General features: G+C 68.1%; 2 protein-coding genes across 3 annotated transcripts; one reads left to right on the top strand and one right to left on the bottom strand.

Moving 5' to 3' along the window:
* Positions 1-765: 765 nt before the first annotated feature.
* On the top strand, positions 766-1,858 carry PRR7 (proline rich 7, synaptic). The gene has a single exon (XM_038150268.1). It carries the CDS (start codon positions 795-797, stop codon positions 1,614-1,616), a length of 822 nt encoding a protein of 273 aa, XP_038006196.1. The 5' UTR covers positions 766-794; the 3' UTR covers positions 1,617-1,858.
* Positions 1,859-1,962: 104 nt separating this feature from the next.
* On the bottom strand, positions 1,963-13,292 carry DBN1 (drebrin 1). 2 transcript variants are annotated; one of them, XM_038150263.1, is made up of 15 exons: positions 13,072-13,291; positions 8,895-8,950; positions 8,682-8,794; positions 8,425-8,499; positions 8,202-8,348; positions 7,964-8,041; positions 7,726-7,877; positions 7,480-7,543; positions 7,297-7,356; positions 7,027-7,141; positions 5,750-5,887; positions 4,547-4,678; positions 2,968-3,530; positions 2,787-2,889; positions 1,963-2,706 (listed from the first exon to the last, which is right to left on the bottom strand). In XM_038150263.1, the coding sequence occupies exons 1-15, from the start codon at positions 13,155-13,157 to the stop codon at positions 2,636-2,638; spliced, it is 1,953 nt and encodes a 650-aa protein (XP_038006191.1). In that variant the 5' UTR covers positions 13,158-13,291; the 3' UTR covers positions 1,963-2,635. The 2 variants fall into 2 exon arrangements, with proteins under 2 accessions (XP_038006191.1, XP_038006192.1); XM_038150264.1 differs by lacking the exon at positions 5,750-5,887 and having other exon boundaries at positions 13,072-13,292.
* Between the last annotated feature and the right edge of the window lie 1,945 nt (positions 13,293-15,237).

Raw genomic sequence — 15,237 nt, 5'->3', positions numbered from 1 at the left:
CCACCATCCCCAGCGGCTGCGAGGCCAGCGATGGCTTCGGTGCACGTGCTCCTGCGAGCGCCACGTGCCGCGGGCACTCTGCTTGTCCCTCCTTCTCCCCGGGTCACCCCCCTGTGCGGCAGCACAGGGATGAGCTGCCTGGGCTCAGCAGCAATTTAGGGTGCGCCATGCAGGCAGGAGAAGGGGATCCCACTGGGCACCCCATGATCTTGAAGATGATGCTGTGGTACCACAGCATCCGTCTCCCACCCCAGGGCGCCCAGCAGTGCCGTGGGTGATTCTAGGGGGGCTGCGCGGGTTTGCATCCATGGGGGTGACGGCGGGGGGTGCATGGGGTGCCAGGCACGGTTCCCCCCGGCTGCGGGCGCTGCGGCACATGTGGAGCGAGTCACCATGGGAACAGGGAGTCCACGTTTCCGCGTCGCTCACGCTCGCGTCTGTCTCGTTGCAGGGCCCCCACCCCGGCGGTCCCCCCCCAGCGATGGGCAGCGGGACCCCGGCAGCCCCGTCCCCCCGCCGCCCGCCCCGCCGGCCCCCCGCCCCGCCGCCCGCCCGGCGCACCCAGGCCTGACCCACCCGCTCCAGCCCCCCCAGCTCCATGGCGAGGACGGACCCCTGACGGCAGGCTCGCCCGCGGGCCAGAGGAGACGGCGCCGGGCACGGCCCGGGGAGATGCCCTCGGCGGCCCTGACAGCATCGGGTCCTCCCTGACCCTGCCGCCGCCCTGAGCATCCCGTTCCCCCATCCCGAGGGCAGGGAGAGGCGGGGGCCTCCCCCCGGGGCCGGCTGCCAAGATGGTGATGTCCCAGGGCACCTACACCTTCCTCACCTGCTTCGCGGGCTTCTGGCTCATCTGGGGCCTCATCGTGCTGCTGTGCTGCTTCTGCAGCTACCTGCGGCGGCGGGTGAAGCGGCAGCAGGAGGAGCGGCTGCGGGAGCAGAGCCTGCGCGCGCTGGAGATGGAGCCGCTGCACTACGAGGGTTACGGGGGCAGCCCCCCCGGCATCGCCATTCCCCACCGCCTCCGCCTCGAGCCCCACCATCACCATCACCACCCCCACCACATCCCACCCCCCCGGCCCTGGAGCTGCCGGCACGGTAAGGAGCAGGGAGGGGCTCTCGCATCCCCGGAGCACGTGCCTCCCCCTGGTTTGGGGGGGATACGACGCGAGAGCCGGGGCGCAGCGCTGACGGCAGCAGGGGTCCGGGGGGGGCTTTGCCTTGCAGAGTCAGACCTGTCAAAGCCGCCGTGCTATGAGGAGGCGCTGCTGATGGCGGAGCCCCCCCCGCCATACAGCGAGGTGCTGATGGACACGCGGGGGCTCTACCGCAAAATCAACGCCCCTTTCCTGAGCCATGAGCGGCTGGAGAAGCAGGAGCAGCCTCCCAGCTACAAACCCCTTTTCCTGGACGCCGGCTACGGTTCAGCGCTGCACCTGCCCCGCTCAGCCAGCCCCGGCCCTGCCTGCCCGGACCTCTACCTGCAGCAGGAGTGCTCCCCACGCATGTTTCCCAGCTGGACGGACTCGGAGCTCAGCAGCAGGGACACCTACGAGACGGGACCCTGGCACCTCCCGGTCTCCATGCCCCTCTTCGGCAGGACTACCGCTGTCTAAGGCGGCCGCGGGGGACGCCCGGACCTTGCCATGCACCTGGGGGGGTGGGGGGCTTTCGGTTGCTCGTGTCACCCCAGGGACACCCGCCCCGGCGCGGGCCATCGCCGCCGGCGCGGAAGGGGCTGGTTCCCCGTCTGGCCCCCGCCGGCCCCCCCATGGCCGGGGGCGCTGGGGACCCGGACTCTGCTCTGTTTCTTAAATTTTTTGTTTGTTACAGTTTGAGAATAAAAGTTTGTGGCTCGGGTTTGCCTCCTGGCGGGCTGGCATGGTGGGAGCGCCCCCTCCCCAAGGCAGCCGTAGCCCCCCCCCAGTCCCAGCCCTCCGTGCCGCCCCAGCAGGCTGCAGCCCCCGTGGGAGACGCTTTATTTATTAACAGACATGAGCACACCGCCGGTACAGAACTTGTGCTTTCCAAAAAGTTTCCGGGGGGAATGGGGGGAGAAGGGCCAAGCAGGGGCCAAGCAGGGGAGGACGGGGCTCCCAGCAAAGAAGGAGTGGGGAAGGGGTAAAAGCCCCCACATCAGCTCCCTGCCGGGGTTTGGGGGGGGACGCCGCTGGCCGCAGCCTTGCCTCGGTCGGGTCACTTTATTGCCATATTCATTTATTATTATTATTATTATTATTATTATTATTATTTCTTTTCTTTTTTTTTTCTTTGAACTCGTGCAAAGTACTGGGGGGGCTCCCGTGGGGGGGCACGAAGAGAACGAGGACCCTGTCCCACAGCCGGGCAGGGGATGCGAGCGTGTGTCGTCCCCCCCAAAGGGGCGCTGGGGGTATCGGGGGGGGGCTGCTAAGGGAGGGCTGGGGGGCTGACACGGCTCCTACCGACAACTTAAAAAAGAGAGGAGGAGAAGGGGGGGCTGTAAAAGGTGCCCCGGGGCAGGGCTGCAGCGGGGCGGCCGCCACCTGGAGGCCTCATCCTGCGGGGCCCCAGAGGGGTGAGGGGGGCCCGGCCCCCGGCTGCAGCCCCCTCGTGCCCCGCGCCGGCCGGGGCGGGCTGGCAGCGGGGCCTGGCCTTACAGGGCCCCCCCAAAGCTCTCCTCTTCCTCGGGCAGAGGGTCTGCGTCCCAGCACGTGATGTCGATCTCTGGAGGACAGGGAGAGGGGTCAGGATGGCTTGGTGCCCCAGAAAGGGACAGACGCCCCCTCCTCACTGTCCTCACTCACCTGGGGGCTTGTTGTAGAACACGGGCTGGGGGGCTTTGGCCGACAGCTCCTCACTGGGGGGCACCTCCTCCTCCTGGGACTGGCTGAAGTAGCCCTCGCTGGCCTGGGGGGTGGGGGCAGGTTGTCAGGACCTCCCCAGCCCCTCATCACCCCCTGACCTCTCCCCACAAGTGATGCTCACCTGCTCCCCACGACCCGGTGTCCCATCCTTGGGCGCCATCTCCCCATTGGTGATGGGGGGCGTCTCTCGGCCCGGGGTGTCTTCCTGGGGCGTGTGCTGGCAGCCCAGATCCTGGGACTGGGGGTCCCCCTCGCCAGCTGCCTCTTCCTCATCCTCATCCTCCTGCTCCGCGTCGCAGAAGGTGGCAGGGGGCTCAGGCAGCTCATCCAGGCTCAGCAGGGCCCCCTCCTCGGGCAGCATGGCCGGGGGGGTCTCAGGGACAGGCGCAGCAGGCAGGGGCCAGGCAGCTGGGGCAGTCACCCCGTCGCTCTGCCACAGGTCGATGAGGCTCTCGGGGTTGGGGGCTTCCTCAGTTTGGGGCTCGTCAGCCACGGGTGGCAGGGAGGGCTCGGTGGGCTCCAGGGTCACCAGGTCCCCCAGGGCATCACCCCCCGCTGTCCACACTGGCCTGGGACTGGGCTCGTCCCCAGGGGGCTCGATGGCCTTGTCCTCGGGCCCCGGGAAGGGCCAGTGCTGCTCGGGCGTGGCTGGCCCGGGCTCCTGTGCGCTGGGGCTGGGGGACTCTGAAAGGAGGGGACAGGAGTCAGTGGGGACAGACAACCTCGTCCAGGGCTGGGGGTCACCCGGGGACAGGGATGCAGCTCAGGGGGATTTGGAGTCCCTTGGACTGGGCACAGTATGGGGAATGCTGCAGGGATGGGTGGGCAGGGAGGGGAAGGTGGCATGCACCGGGGAGTGAGGGGACATAGGGAGGGACAAGGTGATCCCCTGGGCAGTGGCAGGAAGGCAGAAAGGGCTTGGAGGGAACGGGAGAGGTGTCCTGAGAAGATGCAGAAGGGAAAGCTGGGATGCACCAGAGGATGCCAGGGGGCCAGTGGGGACGCAGCAGGGACACACGGTGACAGCAGCAGAGCTGGCTGGGGTGCCCTGGGGATGCAGTGGGGGAGAGGGGACATACAGAGGGGTTCAGCAGCCCTGGAAAGGACGTAGGGCAGGACGGCGCAGATTGTGCAGCGTCGCACTGGGGACCCAGCAGAGACAGCAGGGCTGCACTGGGGGGTGCAGCAGGGAGGGCCGGCAGGTACGGAGCAGTGGGAATGCACTGGAGAGGAGGGGATGCATGGCGTGGGGTGCAGCGGAGACAGCAGGGATGCACTGCAGTAGAAAATGCACGGGAGGCGGCAGGGATACAGCAACGATGGTGGGGCTGCACTGGGGCATGCAGCAGAGACGGCGGGGATGCAGCGGCACGGAGCGGCACAGACGGCGGGGATGCGCCGGGGGGACGCAGCAGGGGCAGGCAGGACATGCCGAGGGATGCAGGCCGGGCAGCGCGGATGCACTGAGCCATGCAAGGGCAGCCGGGGGGGCCGCAGCACAGCCGAGGGGGCTGCCGCGGGGACGCGCTGCGGTGCACAGCAGAGGCAGGCGGGACGCGCCGAGGGACGCGGACGGGACAGCGCGGATGCGCCGAGCCATGCAAGGGCGGCCTGCGGGGCTGCAGCAGAGCCCAGGGGGCTGCAGTGGGGCTGCACCCGGCAGCCCTGGGCAGGGGGGGCAGCGGCAGCCCTGCGCCCACCTTTGGGCGTTGCCGGCGTCTGGTCAGCGGGCGCGCGGGGGCCCGGTTGGCCCAGCGGCGTGGCGGGCGCGCTGGGCTCGCAGGGGCTGCAGCCCGCCGCCGAGGCCTTGCGGAAGGCGTCCGACTGGCTGCCTGCGGACAAGGGAGATGCCGTGGCGTGGGGGGGCTGCCCACATTGAGGGGGGGAACCAGAACCCCAGCGCTGCTCCTGCCCCACACCAACCCGGCCGGGCGCATCGCTGCGTACCCGCCACCGCGTCGTCCCCTCCTGGGTGGTGGGGTGGAGGCTTCCATGGGTGCAGCAACCACCACGTCCCTTCCAGGTGACCCCACCACCCCCATGAGTTTCAGCACCCACATCTGCTGGGCAAGAGGACAGGCAGCCCCACGCCTGCCGTGGTGCACACTGGCTCTGCCCACGCGTCACTCGGCTGTGCCCTGGCACAGCCTTTGTGGGCACAGCTCCGTGCCCTGTCAGCTGTCCCTGTGGGAGCACAGCCCTACATGGCCCCTGGCACCACCTGGCCCCTTCTGCCCCATTGGCACAGCCCCACGCATTCTGGGCACAGCCTTTTCCATTCCACGCTGTTTTGTGGATAGTCTTGCAGTCTTGTCTGTGGCACAGCTGTTCCATCCCCTTTTGCCCCAATGGCACAGCCTCACATGGTCCTGGGCACAGCCTTTTCCACACTGCCTAATGCTGCCCCACAGGCACAGACCTGCATGGTCCTGGGCAGAGATGTCCCTGTCCCTTCTGCCCCATCAGCACGTGATTCTGGCACAGTGTTTTCCACACTGCCTGACCCTGCCCCATGGGCACAGTCCTGCATGATCCGGGGCACCACTGTCCTATCCACTGCTGCCCCATGGGCAGAGCCTGCCCTGTGCCCGCTCTACCCCACGGGCACAGTCTATCCCATCCCACTGTGAGCCATCACCTCCCCAGGCACAGCTCTACCCTGTCCCCATCTGACCCGTGGGCACGGCCTGCCCTATGTCCCCCCCTCCCAGGGGCACAGGGACCAGCATGGGGTCAGCCCCAGCAGGGGCACGGTCCCTGCCTGGGTGCCCCCGTCCCCCTCGGGTGCCCCTGTCCCCCTCGGGTGCCCGTGCTGCCTCCGCTGCGGGTCCGGTGTGCCGTGGGGTGGGTGGGCTGTGGGGCAGTTGCCCGCGCTCGACCCCGGGGAGCTCCCAGCTACCTACATGGGAAGAAAGAGGAGAGATTTGGAGTGCGGTGGCAGGAGATATAGGGGAAGGGGGTCCGTGGGGGGGAGGAGGAGGAGGAGGAGGAAGAAGGTGGCCCACTGTCAGCTGTCTTTATGAAAGGACAGTGCAGACGACCTGTGAGAGAAAGACAGACAGACGGACGGACGGAGACAGAGAGAGAGAGAGAGCAAAGAGATGGGTCAGTCCCTGCTCAGCGCAGTCATGGCGGGGCTGGAGCACCAGGGCACTGGGATGGGAGCACAGCAGGGTGGAAGGCAGCATGGTGGGAGAATGGCAGGACAAGAGGATGGAAAGGCAGCAGGACAGAAGGACGTGAGGCAGCACTGCCTGGCCAGCTGTGGAGAGAGGCCAGGACACGGCCGTGGGACCAACTATCTGCTCAGCCACAGCACAGCCCCACAGCGTGAATCCGTGGCACAACCCACGGCGTGGCCAGAACACGCAGCCCACAGCACGACCCCACAGCACTGCCCCGAGGCACAGCACCACGGCACAACCGCACAGCACGTCCCCACGGCACAGCCCATGGCACAGCCCATGGCACGCCACACAAGAACACACGTCACAGGCTCCCTCCCAGCACAGCTCACGGCACAGCCCCCCAGCACAGCACCATGACACGGCCCCATGGCTGGAGGTACCCCAGGACAGACAGTCCTTCCCTAGATCCACAAAAAGAGTCCCAGCACTGGACCCCAGACTGTGGGGCAGCCCAGCTTTTCCATGGGGCACTCCTTGCCAGCTGGCAGCACCTTGAGCACCCCACGTGTGCCTCACTCTCTCCTGCCCCTTTTAGCTGTCACCATGGGATGTATTCCCAAGCCATCCCCGGACCTCCAGTTGCCCACCTGTACACACCAACCACGCTTCCAGCTTGGCAGTGGGCACAGTGCTGTGACAGTTGAGTGGCCAACACCCAGCAGGGAGCGGGGTGAGCCCCATTTTGCTGGACAGCCTGGCATTCAGCCCCTGACAAGCTGCCCCAGCTGCAGGGGCCACGCGAGGTGCAGTGGCAGTGGCGGTGATGGTGGCAGTGATGGTGGCACAGCAGAGCAGGACGTTCCCTGCCATCCTCATACCCTTGGCACCCAAAACCACAGTGCCAGTGATGGCAGATGGTACACCCCCTCCCCACATTGCATCCCTGGTCTTTCCATATCCCACTGCAAGCTGTTGAGCTGTGACACTGTACTCACCTGTGCCCTGGCGTCCTGGTGCCCACCCCTGTGCCCACAGCCCCCACAGCCCCTCACCTGTCCTGTGGCTGCCTGGTGAGACAGCATCGCTGCTGCCCGATGCCACCCGCTCCTGCTGCTTGAAGAATTCCCGGGGGTTGTCAGGCCGCTGAGCAATGATGGCAGCAGCCTCCTGTGGGGACAGGGGAGGCTGAGCCCCACCGCCCCGGGGATGTGGGGCTGTGAGACCACCCTCCATGCATCCCACAGCTTCATTCCCATCTAGCTGTGGGCACTGCTGGATGGGGAGTGAGGAGCAGCACTGGGCACGGCCATCACCACACTCACCTCCACCTCTGACTCTGATTTCCTAAACTGCTGCCTGTCGTCCTCCTCTTGCTGGTCCCCCTGGGAAGAGACACAGCATCACCTCCCAGCCCTGGGCACCCCGCTGGGGAAAGCCCTTCCCTGGGGGTAATGCTGGGGCAGCCCTGGTCCCGATCCTGGCACCAGTCCCACCGTGGCACTCACAAAGATGGACTGCTCCTTCAGGCGCTGCCGGGCCTCCTCCGCCTCCAAGCTCTGCTGCTTCCTCCTGCAACAGGGAAACGGGAGAGGCACTGGGCATCAGCTCCTGCCAGTCCCTGCCCCAAGCCCACCCTGTGAGGGACACCCGTGTGCCCACCCAGCCACTCAGAGCACGTGTGCACCCACATCCCACCCGACCCCAGCTGTGCAGCCATCCCGTACCCACACCCCACCGGACCCCAGCCGTGCCTGTGCTCCTCGATCTGCTCCTCGCGCTCCCGGTAGCGCCGTTCCCGCTCCTCCTGCTCCAGCCGCTCCTGCTCCATCCGCTCCTGCTCGAACCGCAGCCGGGCATCCAGGGCCTTTTTCCGCTCTTCCTCCTTACGCAATTCCTCCTCTTTCTGGTGGGGGGGGGATCGATGAGGGGGCTGCCCATCAGCCAGCCAGCGGCTCACCCCACTGCCTGGGGCGTCCCTCCGTAACCCACCTTTGCCTGCTCCCAGAACTGCTCCCGGTTGAGCCGCTTCATCTCCACGGTGGCATCGGTTTTCTGGTAAGTGGTGCCCTGGGACGGAGGAGAAGTGAGGGGGGTGGAGGGGCTGGGATCAGCGGTGGGGGTAACAGGAAGGGGCACACGGGCTGAGGGGCTGTGGCACACAGGAGCCCTGGGCAGGAGGGATGCCCTGGTCCCACCAGCATCCCCAGTGCCGCCGTGGGGCCGTTACCACGGGCTCGGCGTTCTCGTCCTCGCGCAGCCGCAGGCGGTGCAGCACCGGGCTGGAGACACGGGCCAGCCCGTTGGACAGCCGCTGCCCGATGGCCCCGGGGTCAATGTCCTCCACGCTGCTGGCGTTGACAATGACATCGACACCCTGGGGGATGCAAGCAGCCATCAGGGCTCAGGATCAGTGCCCCGGCAACATCTTCCCCGTCCCCAGCGTCACCCACCTGGAAGAACTCGGCAATCTTGGCTACGTGGCTGGCACAGGCGCATTTGCGGGCGTCCGGCACGTCCTCACCCACCTGTGGCAGCCAGGGAGGGACTGAGCTGAGAGAGGCAGCAGGGTGACCCCCACCCCACTGAGCTCAGCAGGGCAGCAGGACTCTGGGGCACCCACAGCCCCTGGCCACTGCCAGCTCCTTCACACCCAGCCATATCCCTGTGGGCGCAGCACAGCCCCCCTCAGCACGGCCCCCAGACTCACCCAGTTGACGAGGACATATTTGGGGAGCACGGCCTGGGGGTCCTTGACGCTGCAGAAGCCATACATCACCTTCTGAATCTCAAAGTGGCCAGAAAGCTCCAGCAAACCTCCACCTGGCACAGCACCATCAGCCCACGTGCACCCAGCACCAGGAACAGGTGACAGGGAAAACACCGGCACAGGTGAGCCGGCGGAGGGGACAGAGGACCTTACCTCCTGATGCTGCCAGCTTCAGGTCATCAGAGCCATCCTCGTATGTGTAGAGGGCCCTGGGGAGACACCATGGGTGAGCCAAAGCCAGGAGGAGTGTGGGGCAGCCCCCAGCCTCCCCATCCTGCTTACACTGAGGTCAGGGTGTGTGCTGGGGTCTGGCTGCTTGTCCTAAAACTAGCACACAGCCACAGCAACCCTCGTCCATGAACAGCACCAAGAGCCAGACTGCCAGGCAAGGCAGACAGGATGTGGGGCAGGGCCTATTCCCCAACCCTTGGGGGCAGCTGTGGGGAAGGGTCCCAGGTTTGGGGACAGAAGAGTCACTTGGGCACAGGGACCCACCGACTGCTGTGCTGCAAGCCAACACGGTCTCACAGCAACTTGCTCACCCATCCTTGCCCCTTCACGACCCTTCCAATTGCTGACCAGGTTTGGGGACAACCCTGTGCCCCAGTAAGGACCCGGGTCCACTCACGTGCCCGGCTGCGTGAGCCACCAGCCCAGCAGGCACCAGGCTGGGGGAGGACGCCGGAGCACCAGCGGCAGCAAATCAATGAGCCGCCAGAGTGTGATGGGGCCGTCATGGAGACTGTTCCTTGGAAACCATTCCCAGCTGATGGGAAACCCCCTGTCGCTCCCACCGTGCCCTGGCCAGCCCCTCTGGGGGCTCCGCGGGGACCCCCAGCAGCCAGCACCTCCCCAGAGGCACACAGCCAGCCATGGAGGGGGGACCACGCATGCCAAATCGGTCCAGGGCGGGTGGGCGAGGGGATGGATGTCGCTAGGCAACCAGCATCCTCCATCACCATGGCAACCCCCCCCATCCCAGCTGGGATGCAGCTCGCCCCGATGACGAGGTGATTAGCGGAGGGGAGCGGGGGAGGCAGGCAGGCAGTGGGGACCTGCGGGGCCTGGCAGGCACCCAAACCTGCCCGCCACCGTCACGCGCTGCACCCGGAAAGCCAGGGCCGCCCGTGCTGGATCCCCCACAGCCCTGCTCCGCCGCGGGTGGGCGGCTCTGCCCATCAGCATTCGGCTGGTGGAGCCCGCACGGCGCTTCCCAGAGCCCCAAAATCCCCGCTGTGCCGAGCAAAGCCGTCCTCGCTCACGCCTGCAGCTCCAATCCACGGCCTGGGGAACAGGAATTGAGGGTCCCTACGGGCACAGCCACCCCCTAAACAGGGCTGTGGCTGGAGCTAAAAAGCAAAGGGAAGGCAGGCAGGTGCCTAAGAGGGAGAGGGCCTCCCTCTGCCTCCAGCACCCGCCGCCCCCCGAGCCCCTGGCAGGGAGCCGCAGATAATTGCACCAACAAGATTGACTTTAATCCGCACATCCCGATCCCGCTAATCGGCCGCCCCAGCCGGCGCCAGCTTCCAGGCCTGCAACAGCTGCAAAGTGCTGTCTGAGATGGCTGTGACAGGGAAGGGTGGCAAATGCAGCCCAGATCCCCCAGGAAGGGGGGAGGATGGCAGCAGTTTGGGGGAGCCCAGGGCAGCGAGCTGCAAGCTGGCAGGGTGGGATGCAGCTGGCAGCAGACAGGAGAAAAGAAGTAGGGCAGAGCCACAGCATCACTGCCTGGGAACCCTGTGGGTGCTGGGGGCACCCACTGCCGGCTTTTCTTCCCCAGAACCCTGCCATGCCGGGTGGTATCTGGGCACGCGGCTGCTGCCTGCACCCGGGGGTGCTCCCAGGGCAGATGGGGCTTGCTGTGGACACAGCTCAGCAGCACAGCCTGACTCCATGCCAGCATGGAGGTTTCCATTCCAGGAGGCAGGGAAGCCGTGCTGGGGCCAGTAGCATCCCCAGGGGTGCCCCCAGGGACCCACAGCCCAACAGCATCACCACAACCCCTGGCAGTGGGGACCAGCTGTGTCACAGCGGGTGCTGTCAGCATCGTGCATTGCTTACCTCGCTTCCATGGGCTGTAATCCCTCCACCCAACCCATACAGCCCTTTCCCACCCCCGGGCTCCAGGTATGTGGGTCACCCGTGGGTGGAGATGCCCCGTGCAGCCCGGGGGGGGCTCCCTGCAGCCGGGGGGCTCCACTGAGGGTCCCTCATCACCCCAACCAGAGACAGCAGCCCCGCTGCCCTCGCGTGGCCCCGCTGCTCACCCCAGTAGGCAGAGCAGCACCCCCGGGTGCCAGAACGGGGCTCCCGCGGCAGCCCACCCCCCATGCCATGGCCAGGGAGGGGTCACATCGCCCCAGCCTCCCGCCCCAGCCCCGGCACATGTGTTTCCAATGTGGCTGGGAGCTCCAGGGAGTCGGCGTGCTCAGAAAGCAGCACCAAATTCCTTTCCGATCGAGTAATGGGCCCCAGCAGCCTTCGCGGGGCCGGGCAGGGGGAGGGGATGCTCGGACCCTCCAGGACAGGGCTAGAGCAGGGGAAATCCCAGACTAAACAGAGGGATCCCGGCCGGGCATGAGCGTGGCGTTCCCCGGTACCGGCCCAGGGCCAGGCTGTGGCACGGCGTCCTCCCAGGCAGCTCCCCGGCTCAGCCTGGCTGGGCCCTCCTCCCGGTGGGACTGTCCCCATCACCTTGCCCGATGCAGCCCCACCAGCATCACCCCTCATCCCGCACCCCCGCAGCGGGCCCTGCGGAGGGGATGCTGTTCCCGCAGGCGCTGAGGGCCAGGCACTCCGGGGACAATGGGATGGGGCGGCTGGGGACGATGGAGCGGCTGGGGACGACGCAGCAAAGTCAGCCCCAGGGATGGGGAAGGCAGGGGATCACTGGAGGTGTGTGGGGGAGCCGCCACCGGCACTCGCCTTCCCGGGAACCGATTCTGCTGCTCTCAGCAGCTTTGGCAGGGACGGCTCCTTTGCAGCGGATGCCGGGAAGCGAGATGTACCCAGGGCTGATAGCTGCCGCCTGGCCGGCAGCGCACACGGCGCTTGCCCACAGCGCCCCTGGGCTGACAGCGGGACTGTGGGGCCCTCCGGAGACCCCCGGGGACCGGTGGAGACCTGGACCTGCTCAGGCCCACACAGCCCTGTCCTGAGAGCAGGGACCTGGTTAGAGACAGACGTCTGCCCGGCTGGGTTGTGGGTGCAGCCCAGCTGGGAGGTGGGAGTCCCCGGATGGGTGGTGGGTGTATCCCGGAGGGGCGGCGGATGCCCCTGGCTGCATGGTGGGCGCACAGTAGCTCCCCTCAGTCCTCCCCCCACCAAAAGCATCGTGCACAGCATGCACCCAGCACTGTCCAGCGCCCCGGCTCTGCCAGCGAGATGCGTCCCAGCGTGCCGGCAGCGCTCCCACCCAGCACGCCAGAGGCACCCTGGAGGGCAGGGAGGGGGATGGCGGGGCAGATGGCCCCAGCCAGCGCCCCGGCACCCGGCTGGGCTGGGAGATGCGGGTGGGCTGGCAGGGGTGATGCTCCCTGCAGCGGGCCCGGATCCAGCCGGCCTCGACACCGGGTGCCCCGCACCGGGGCGCGGGCAGCGCGAGAAGCCGGGGGTCCCGGCGGAGAGAGCCACTCCCCTCCCCGGCTCGAGAGCAATCCCAGCCCGGCGGGGCAATCCCGGGCCGACACACCACGACCCCCCCAGGGATGTGGCAGCCCAGGAGCTTGGGGGAATCTGAGGGGAGCGGGAGCGGCGGGAGATGCTCGGTGCCCCCGCGGCTTCAGGCCTCGCTCCGCCGGGCAGCGGGACCGCCCGCTGCCGGGATACCGATGGAGCCGGTCGGGAGCGGGACCGGTCGGGAGCGGGGCCGGGCTGCGGGCACTCCGATCCCCTCCCCATCCCCCGTTCCCCGGGCGCCCCTGCCCGCGGCTCCTGCTCCAGACAATGGCGAGGAACCGGTGCCGGGCCCAGCACCGGGGAGCCCCACGGGGCCCTCCCCGCCGTGCGCGAATTCCCCCGCTCCCCGCTCTCGCTGCCCGCCGGGGGTCGGACCGGGCCGGGCCGTGCCGGGGAGTCCCGGCGCTCGCACGTGCCGGCCCGGCGCAGACAAAGCGGGGACCGCGCCCCGGCCCGGTGCGGCGGGCAGGTGCGGGCACCGGGGGCGGCGAGCCGGGCACACCCCCCCGCCGCCCCGCCCGCCTTTGTGTGCCGGGGCTCCCGGGGACGGCGGGGGGCGCAGCTCGGGGCGCGGCCGGTGTTACCGGGCGGCTCCGTGCACAAAGGGCGGCGGCGGCGGCGGGGACAAAGGGGCGGCGGCGGGCGCGCTCACCAGTCGGTGGGGCTGTCCTCGCCGATCACGTCCTGGTAGGAGGCGAGCAGCTCCAGGCGGTGCGCCGCGAAGCCGACGCCAGCCATGGCGGGGCCGGGATGCTGCCGGGGGACCGGAGGGACCGGCCGCCTGCCCGCCTCCGAGACACTGCCGCAGCGGCCGGGCGGAGGGGCGAGCGGCGGGGAGGCTCCGCCCGCCGCCGCGCCCGGTCCTAGCGCCGCGAACGGCGGCCCCCCTCCCCTCCCCTCCGCCCCCCCGCCCGGCCCCCGCCCCCGCCGCGCCCCCGGGGCGCCCCCAGGGCACCCCGCCGGCCGCGCCGCCCGGCCCCGAGCCGGGACCCCGGGGGTGCGGGCAGCATCGCCCCCGCCCCGCGCCGCCCCCGCGCACAGCTCGCCCCCGGGATCCCGCAGCCTGGGCTCTGCTCTGCCCCCGCAACACCGCGCCCCGGGCCATCCCCCGCCCCAGGGACACCGAACCCCGGCTCAGCTCCTCCGGGAACCTGCGCGCCGGGTGATTTCGTATCCCCGGCTCTCCTCCGCCCTGGGGACCCCGCATCCTGTGCTGCCCCTCTTGGGAACTTGCACTCTGGAGACCTCTCGTGCTGGGTGGTCCTCTCCATTCCCAAATTCTCCCCTGCCCCATGTCCTCGACACCCAGGGGACGTGGCACACCTGGCTTCCTGTGCCCTCCGCCGAGTCCCCGTGTCCAAGCTCTCCTCTCCAAGGACACGGCACCGTAGGATTTGCCCTACACACTCAGCCATGCCCTCACTGCTTGCACAAGGGGTCAGTGGACACAGCCTTTTTGGGGGCCTCTTGCTGCCCATCTGCTCCTCTATCCCCACCACTCCCAAGCCCCCGGCCCTTTCAGAATCCCATAAGCACCTTTTCCAGGAGGTTTTGCCTCTCTGTGAGCCCACAGCTGGTTTTGCACTGACCCGCGCAGAGCTCTGCTGGGGCTCCCAGCCAGGTCCTAATGTTCCTGCCAGGACAGGCAGCGATTCCCTGTCCCCGGCGCTGCCCCCAGCCTGGACCAGCACCGCGCTGGAGGGGTCCCTGTGCCAGAGCAGCAATGGAGAGCATGCAGGGCCCGATTCCTGCAGGTTGGGGATGTTGGTGGAGCAGCCCGTCCCAAGACAAGGCCTTCAGGAAGCCCGTGGATGACCCCAGAGGGACACGGGACAGGGTGCCACGGGCCCTGGCGGGGCCCCCAGCTGCCCCCCACGCCCTCCTTACGCCGGCATTTCCGAGCGAGGCCAGAGCCGGAGCCACACTAAGAGGCTGTGAGAGTTTGGGAGCAGCTGTGGAGCAGCTGCCGGGGCCAGCGCGGGGGCCGGGGCCGCGGCAGGCGCCCCACAAGCGGCTCAGATGGCTTTGGGGGTGGATGTGGTGGGACCCTGCTCAGGGATGTGGTGGGAGCTCGGAGCCTACCGCCGCCAGGCTTTGTTCTCTGAGCAGCGAGGCTGCAGCCCCTCCCCAGGCTCCACCTCCGCAGCCCACCCGAGACCCTCCTTCCGCTGCCTGTGCACAAGCTCCTCGCATGGTGCGCAGGGCTGGGGGGCAAGAGATGCCCTTGGCAAGGCGCGGAAGCACCTTGGGTGGTAGAGGCATCATCAGGACGGCCCAGAGGCAACAGGGAACCAACCAGAGCCAAGTCCCCCATGAGCACAGACCTTGCAGAGGCACAAGGGGATGCTTGGCTCTCCTGAGGGGAGACACAGGTTGGCTGTAGCACCCTGGCCCTGCACCACAGCTGAGCAGCCGGGGGCTGATCTGGCAAAACCTGTTCCCCCCAGACCATGCTAACCCAGCAGGCTCCGTCCCGCACCACTGCCTGCCCCTGCCCCTTTCCTACCCTCCACTCACGGGTTGCTGTCCAGCCAAGCTGGGGTTGGTTCAGGGGCTGCCCACGTGGGGCCACAGCCACCTCACCTTCCTCTGTGCTTCCTCTGACCTTGGCTGCACAGCTGGGACTCACACGTGGGCATTCAGCCCTGCTCCTGCCAGCCCTGCCAGGCAGGCACCAGCTGTTTCTGTCCCTTGCTGCACCGTGTCCTGCTGCCTCTCAGTGTGACCATCCCGTCGCTCTCACGTGCCCCAGGCTGAGCGCCTGGCCCAGCCCCAGCCTGTCTTTATCCCTCGACTTTCCTCACCCCATCTTTGATGT

Source organism: Motacilla alba, chromosome 13 (genome assembly GCF_015832195.1).
Source record: "Motacilla alba alba isolate MOTALB_02 chromosome 13, Motacilla_alba_V1.0_pri, whole genome shotgun sequence".
Lineage (NCBI taxonomy): Eukaryota > Metazoa > Chordata > Aves > Passeriformes > Motacillidae > Motacilla > Motacilla alba.
Note: the sequence above shows the minus strand (reverse complement) of the source record. Positions and strands in the feature narration are given on the sequence as shown.